General features: G+C 44.7%; 1 protein-coding gene across 1 annotated transcript; it reads right to left on the reverse strand.

Annotated features, from left to right (window-relative positions):
* Positions 1-1,006: 1,006 nt before the first annotated feature.
* On the reverse strand, positions 1,007-1,957 carry LOC116567432 (olfactory receptor 11A1-like). The gene has a single exon (XM_032302484.1). The coding sequence runs from the start codon at positions 1,955-1,957 to the stop codon at positions 1,007-1,009; it is 951 nt and encodes a 316-aa protein (XP_032158375.1).
* Between the last annotated feature and the right edge of the window lie 5,809 nt (positions 1,958-7,766).

Genomic DNA, 7,766 nt, shown 5'->3' on the forward strand with positions numbered 1-7,766 from the left:
TACTGGTCTTTTTATTGTCTCCATAGTTTTACATTTTTTTCCCTGGCATGTCATATAGTAGGGACCCTATGGTGTTATGATTGACTTCTTTCTCTTAATAACATTCATTTCATATTTTGAGACCTCATTACTTTTTAGCATTGAATAATATTCCACTGTCTGAATGTATGAGTTTATTTTTCCATTCATCCATTGAAGGACATCTCGTAACTCCCAAGTTTGGGAAATTATGAATAAAGTTGTAGTAAATATCCATGTGAAGTTTTTTTGTGTAGACATAAGTTTAAACTCATTTGGGTAAATACAAAGGAGTGTGATAACTGGATTGTGTAGTAAAAGTATATGTAGTTTTATAAGAAACTTCCAAACTGTCTTCTTTTAAAGTGGCTGTGCCATTTTGTATTCCCACCAGCAATGAATGAGGGTTCCTGTGCCTCCACATCTTCACCGGCATTTGGTGATGTCAGTGTTCTGGATTTTGGCCATTCTAAGAGGCAAGTACTAATCATCTTATTTTTAAAAATTTTGAATCACAAGTGTAGTTTTACAGTAGATTTCTGTATGTAGTTTGACATTAGTTATCTGATTAACATTTGTCATTTCCCTAGAGACTGTGGGCTTCGTGAAGGCAGGGACTGCTTCTGGTTTTGTCTTTGTTATCATCTATGTGTAGGTGCCTCAGGGCTGCCTCAGACATAGTAGACCATGATGAATATTTGAATAAATGAGCAACCAGCTGTAGCAGTTCATTTGGAAGGTGAGCTTTTGCACAAGGATCCAGATATACTGAAGATAAGGGAGCAGAACTTGACCTACTGAAGCCATTCCTGGGACCCGAGTTCACCTGAGGCTATCAGAACTCTGCAGCACCTTCAGCCATGCTTGGAGACATCCTGTCATCTGACTTTAAGAACTGCCAGTACAGGTGGTGCCATTTACATAGAATCTAAATTACTCAATCCAATCCATTGTCCCTTGGACAAATATCCAAATTTTCCTTTTTGCCTTAGCTGAGGAGGAAATCTGGCTTCTTACTCAAGCACATCTTCAGGGCTCCATGGATATCTCTGTTTCTCAGGCTGTATATGATGGGGTTGAACATGGGTGTCAGGATGGTGTAGAGCAGAGAGAATCCTTTGCGCAAGAGTTGTGAAGAATTGGCTGAAGGCACAAGGTATGTGGCAATGAGTGTCCCGTAGAACACCGTGACCACAGTGAGGTGGGAGGAACAGGTGGAGAAGGCCTTTCTCCGGCCTGTGCCAGATGGAATTCTTAGGATAGCAAAAAGAATGCAGGAGTAAGAGGCAGCAATGAGGAGAAATGGAACTAGAGTTACTGCTGAGGAGGTGGCAAAGGCGATGGTCTCTGTCAGTGAGGTGTCCATGCAGGAGAGATGGACCAGAGGGGTGAAGTCACAGAAGAAGTGATCAATCTCTTCTCCGCAAAAGGTTAGTCTAGACAGCAGGACCAAAGTGATTGCTGTAAGGAGGAAGCAGCAGAGCCACGAGCTGGCAGCCAGCCTAATGCAAAGGGGGCCAGTCATGAGGACAGGATAGCGGAGAGGTTGGCAGATGGCCAGGTATCGGTCATAGGACATCACAGCGAGCAGGAGACACTCTGTTGCAGCCAGGGATCCAAAGAAGTAGAATTGGGTCAGGCACCCAGCCACAGAAATGGCCTTCTGTTCGGCTATGATAATCAGCAACATCTTGGGGACAATATTGGAGGTATAGCAGATCTCTAGAAAGGACAAGTTCACCAGAAAGAAGTACATGGGGGTGTGGAGGTGCTGGCTGAGCAAAACTAGCAGAACAATAAGGATGTTTCCAGAAACAATTAAGACATAGAAAGCAAAAAACATCACAAAGAGGAAAATATTTAGCTGTTGGTTGGAGGAGAGTCCTCGAAGCACAAATTCCACTATGGTCGTTTGGTTTTCCCAGGGCAGGATTACCATGCCTTGGCTTCCCTAGGACACCCAGTGATAAGATGTGTAAAGTACAGAAAGTTCTAGCTTACATGTAGACCATGGTCTGACAGTGGGTGATTTTTATTCCCTGCTCAGGTTTTTGGAAGGGTTTTTATTTAAGTAGAGGAGTATCATCTTTCTTTCCAAAGCCTGAAATGGTAAAGAAAAGAATTTTCAACAAGAACTTATGATGGCTCCAATCCCTCCTTCTTCTCCTGCCTGTGTCTTCATTTCATCAGGAGTAATGTCAGGCTTTGGGGAAAGCAGGACATTGAAGGAAGGGGAAGAAGAATACAAAGGGGAGGCAGGACAGAGGAAAAACAAAGGGAAGAAGAATCATCTGCTGTATGCTCATTCTGAATGCACTATGGTATCTTGGGGAATTTTGGAAAGAAAAGAAGATCTAAAAGGAAGGTAGGCACATTCCAGAGAGTTTATGAACGCTCAGTCAGAACCTAGAAAATCAAGGGCCCGGGCCGAAGAACCCTCCTCTCCCTCCTCAGGCATTGGTTATACAGGGATCCTATCCTACCTATGGTCCCTATCATATCTGCTATGCATTTTTCCCCTTTCAGCTTCTCAGGGAGCTGAGAAGTAAGTTTCTTTTTTCTGTTACAGTTTCCAGAACATTAGCAAGAGAAAATCATGTGCATGCACTTGCTGGTGTAACTCAGAGACAGGGGTGCTTTCTCTCACAGGTTTTTTTTTTTTTTAAGATTTTATTTATTTATTTGACAGACAGATCACAAGTAGGCAGAGAGGCAGGCAGAGGGAGAGGGAGAAGCAGGCTCCCCGCTGAGTGGAGAGCCCAATGTGGGGCTCGATCCCAGGACCCTGGGATCATGACCTGAGCCGAAGGCAGAGGCTTTCACCCACTGAGCCACCCAGGCACCCTTCTCTCACCGTTTTAAAAATCAGGTCATGAAAAAATTTTTGTGAGTGGCCTGGGTGGCTCAGTTGGTTAAGCGTCTATCTTGAGCTCAGGTCATGATCCCCGGCGTCCTGGGAGCAGCCTGCTTCCCCTGCTTGTGCTTGTGGTTCTGCTCATGCTCTCTCTTCTTTCTCTCTCTCTCTCTCATGCACATGCACTTTCCCCTCCTCAAATAAATAATAAAATCTTTTTTATTTATTTGGCAGACAGAGATCACAAATAGGCAGAGAGGCAGGCAGAGAGAGAGAGAGAGAGAGGAGGAAGCAGACTCCCCACTGAGCAGAGAGCCTGATGGGGGGCTCGATCCTGGGACCAGGACCCTGGGATCATGACCTGAGCCGAAGGCAGAGGCTTAACCCACTGAGCCACCCAGGTGCCCCTAAATAATAAAATCTTTTAGAAAATGGGGGCACCTGGGTGGCACAGTCATTAAGCACCTGCCTTTGGCTTAGGTCATGATCTTAGGGTCCTGGGATTGAACCCCACATTGGGCTCTCTGCTCAGCGGGGAGCCTGCTTCTCCCTCTCTCACTCCCCCTGCTTGTGTTCCCTCTCTCACTGTGTCTCTCTCTGTCAAATAAATAAATAAAGTCTTAAAAAAAAAAAGATTCTATGTTGGGCAGTAGTAAATGGGAGAAGATTCAGAACCAGGTGGCCTAAAGCACTATGTACAATGGAGTATAAGGTAGCCACAGGTTCATTTGAATGAGATAAGAAGGCCTCCTCAATTCCATCTTGTTCCAAGCCATAGGCCCCATCCAAAAGTTCAGGACAGAGAGAGTACTTACACAAGAAATACTGCTATCCTCAGACAGGGCCAGAGGCTGAAACCATTTGATTCTTCTCAACCTCCTTGTACTGGATCTGTTACCTTCTTTTTTAAAAAAATTTATTTATTTATTTATTTGAGAGAGAGAGAGAGAGAGAGAGCAAGCAAGAGCACAAGAGGGGGGTTAGGGAAAGGCAGACTCCCTGCTGAGTGGAGATCTCAACTTGGAGCTCGATCCCAGGATGCGGGATCATGACCTGAGCTGAAGGCAGACACTTAACCAACTGAGCCACCCACCCGTCCCTGGGTCCATTACTTTTTAAGAGGAGAGGGGCGCCTCAGTGGTTCAGTGGGTTGGGCCTCTGCTTTCCTCTCAGGTCACAGTGTCAGGGTCCTGGGATTGAGTCCCGCATCGGGCTCTCTGCTCAGCGGGCAGCCTGCTTCCCCCTCTCTCCCTGTCTGCCTCTCTGCCTACTTGTGCTGTCTATCTCTCTCTGTCAAATAAGTAAATAAAATCTTTTTAAAAAGAAAGAAAGAAAAAGATAGTTGTGGAGAAAGCGAATGCCTGCAGGTGGAGATGGGAAGCCCCATGTGCAGGTACAGAAAGCACCGGGGTAATAAAAGGGTTGTTACCAGGCTAGAGAGCCCTATACAAAGCCAAGGGTATGGCTTCATAAGGATCAGACTTTGAAACAAGTTAACTTCTCTGAGACGCAGTCTCTCATCCATAAAATGGGATACCAGGAGGGAGAGGAACTTAACATGTGCCTAGCATGTGCAAAACCATAAATACAAAGACTGCGAGATTGCTGGCTGTTCCTGACTGCCAACCTTATGTAAGTTCACCAAGGAATTGCCTTTACTTTGAAGGGGCGTTGGCAACAAGTGCCGTTTGTTTTTCTATTTCCTGCAGTGTTTGTGTATGTAATGGTGGGAGTCAGGAAGCTCTTCCAGCGATCTCATCATACTAAGAGCTCCTGGCATTAAATGAATCCCATTTTAAAATTGACCCAGTGTCCTTGGCATCATTTGGTGGGGCCCCAGTCCTAGCTTTCCAAGTGACTTGCAGAACTAACCTGGAATTTGCATTGACTGAGAGTCCTGGTGCCCAGGGGATGCTTGGCCACTGGTGACTCAGATTCTGAGCCCGTTGAGTGGAGTGTGAGGAAGGCACAAAGAGACACCTTCTCTCCATCCCTGAAAAGCACAAATAAAGATCTGAGATCTCGGAGGGAGGGCTTTGGTCTGACCACTCACAGCCAGAATCCTGGTTGCTGCTGCATTTCCCGCCAATGAGAAGGACATCATTGGATCCCAGGCATGTCTTAAATGCTGAAAACATAGACTGCTGTCATTGCAGCAACCTTCTGGTAGGTGATTACCCTGACTTGTTTTCCTTCCTTTCCAGATGAAGTCACAGAGAAGTTAAATCACTTACCCATGGTCTTCAGCTAGAAAGTGGCAGAGATGAGTTTGGACTTGACCTCAGTCTTTCACTTCTAACCACAGACACTGCTTTCCTGGGGCCTGGGTACATTAGTTATTTTGCACTGTATCACAGAAGCGGGAAGAGGAAAGTTTCCACAAAGCCTGGTTTTAACTTCAGGGAAAGTGAGGGCTGCATTGTTGGCTGATGAAGCAGTCATCCCATACAGGGTTATGAACCCTACCAACCTCTACCTGTCACCTGGACTTGCTTTCACATGGCTACTTTGCTGTCCTTTCTTTATAATCTAAAAAAAAAAAAAATCAAGTCAACCTCTTACCTTAAAAAAAATTCAAGGGCACTTGAGAACCAGCCCAGGGAATTACCACTTCCCTTCTACCAGGAAGTTAATGACATTTCTGCTGCAGGGCTGTGGCACCAGCTGGACGCAGGTCAGAGATATGATGAAGAATGGAAAGCCAGGGAAAGGTAGGCCAGAACTAACTGTGGATGCCTTGTTGAGAGTTCGGGCTCTAACACTAAACAGGCCTGGATTCCAGTCCCTGCTTGACCATGCAGGATGTAAGCAAAGGCATTTTATAACCTTTAAGGGAAGAAGAACTCTGCTGTCTCCAGGGGATGCAAATGAAGACTCGTAGGGCAACAGAGAGGTTGGTGATCCTGGCCAACCTACCCTAGCGCACAGCCGCTATCTCTTGCTCTTCTCTTCTTAGTAGAAGTAAGGAAATCATGCCCTTATGTTAACTCTGCTCCTGTATGCTTCTTGTTCTAGAGCCACAAGCCCAAACAACATGACCCCAGGGCTGGGGTCAGAGTAAGGGCTCAGTTAGTGGTAGAGTTTTCTCCCTGCCCACCTCCTCTCCTCTTCACCTCTTTCTCTGCCCTCCCCTTTTTTTCTCTCCAGTTACATCAGCTCTGTTTGTGCTATCTAAACATAGGCGATCTCTTTTAGGAATCCCTCCACTGGAGATATTCAACATGAATAAATATGAAAACAATTAAAGGAGACTTAAGCACTAGAGAATTATTGGGGTTTGATGATTTTTCACATCCCTTCCAAACTTGAGGTTTTTTGCTAATTGGGAAACACTCCATTTCCCCCCCCCAAGACACACCCAAAGCAAATTTGTAAGAATGAGAAGAGGGTTCTCAAGAAACAAAGTAAAAACAAATAATAAGGAATCACAGGTTTTGCTGCTTCCACTAACCAAAAAGCAAGGGAGAGCCGGAAGGGACTCGTGCTGTCCGAGTGCGATCCTTTTTCTTAGCTGAATTAAGTGGTCGGTCAACTAACAAATCAATTCAGCCAACATTTGGCTTGTTGATGAGGTCTCTTGACTCTTGGCAGCGGCTGGTGAATTCAGGTGAACAGCTGGTCAACCAGATAGACAGATAATTTGATTTTGTTACTACCACTGATAATTGATTTAATGTGCTAGGAAATTATATCCCCGGCCTTAGTTAGCAAAGTACAGACTCAAAACAGGAAACACGGAAGACAAGATGAGAGATGGGCAGAAGAGATGAGCTTTACCTCTGCCTCAGAGGGGTCCACTCCTGCTGTGGGGAACCAGGCCACAGAGAGGGACCATGGCATGTCCACCTCCCCTGGATTCAGAGAATTGGGCTACACATCTGGAATCCTGCTTTTATCCAGAGAGCTACCTCCCTTGACAAAAACTAAATTGGGGCTGTCTTTCCACATGAATGTAGGAGGCCACTTGAATTTTGCTCCCGCCTCAAGCTTCCTCTGTGTAAAGTGGAGTTCCTCTGTGGGCAAAGCCATCACCTCCCCTGACACTGCTGCTCATGGGCATTTCCCAAGTGACTCTGGTGGGGAACTGCTGTTTGTTTTGCAAATTATGTGAAGCCAGGTTATTACCTTCACCTTAGAGGAAATCTTTTTTCCTTTGCTTTGTGTTAAGCTTCTATCTTAATAATGACTATTTGTATTTATAGTGCCTGTATAAAGAACTTTAGTGATTAAAAATGCATAGTTATATTCTTCTTTGGGGGGTGGATTAAAACAGTATTTTGAAAGAAGTATCAATTTTCTTCTATCCTCTGGAAAAAGATGGCTGGGCATTTCCTTATTGCGTCGGTTTGGTAGGGAAACAAAACAAATACCTGTGATAGCAAACATTTATTGTCAAAGCCAGTAGCTAGGATCCTAAAGAAATTGTGTCCTCCTGGATACTTGTCATTTATTAAAAATTGTAACTGGGGCAAGCCCTGTTCTAGGAAACTTAAGTTTGTGATTGGCAACTTTATGGAATTAAAATGATAATCTACTCGCAGGCATTACAAACTGAAGAGATACTTGCTCCAGCTAACAAATTAATACAGCTGTCTGATAAGTGTAACAAATGAAACGATAAAAATAATCAATGACTTGAAATGACCTCATTTGTTCATTAGAACTGAAGTGTTTTCTCTATGAACTAGTACCCAGACTTCCTGAAACCTTGGTATTTGCCACTATTTGAACTCATGAATGAACAAATATCTGAACCATGACCTTTTGGCTAGGATGTCCTCATCGAAATCTACGGAGTAACCACTGTATGCCAGGCTTTGGGCTAAACCTGTGCTCTCTGTAATCCTTACAACCTCTGTCCTTATTGCCCATCTTACAAATGAGGAAATCCAGG

Source organism: Mustela erminea, chromosome 10 (genome assembly GCF_009829155.1).
Source record: "Mustela erminea isolate mMusErm1 chromosome 10, mMusErm1.Pri, whole genome shotgun sequence".
Taxonomy (NCBI): Eukaryota; Metazoa; Chordata; class Mammalia; order Carnivora; family Mustelidae; genus Mustela; species Mustela erminea.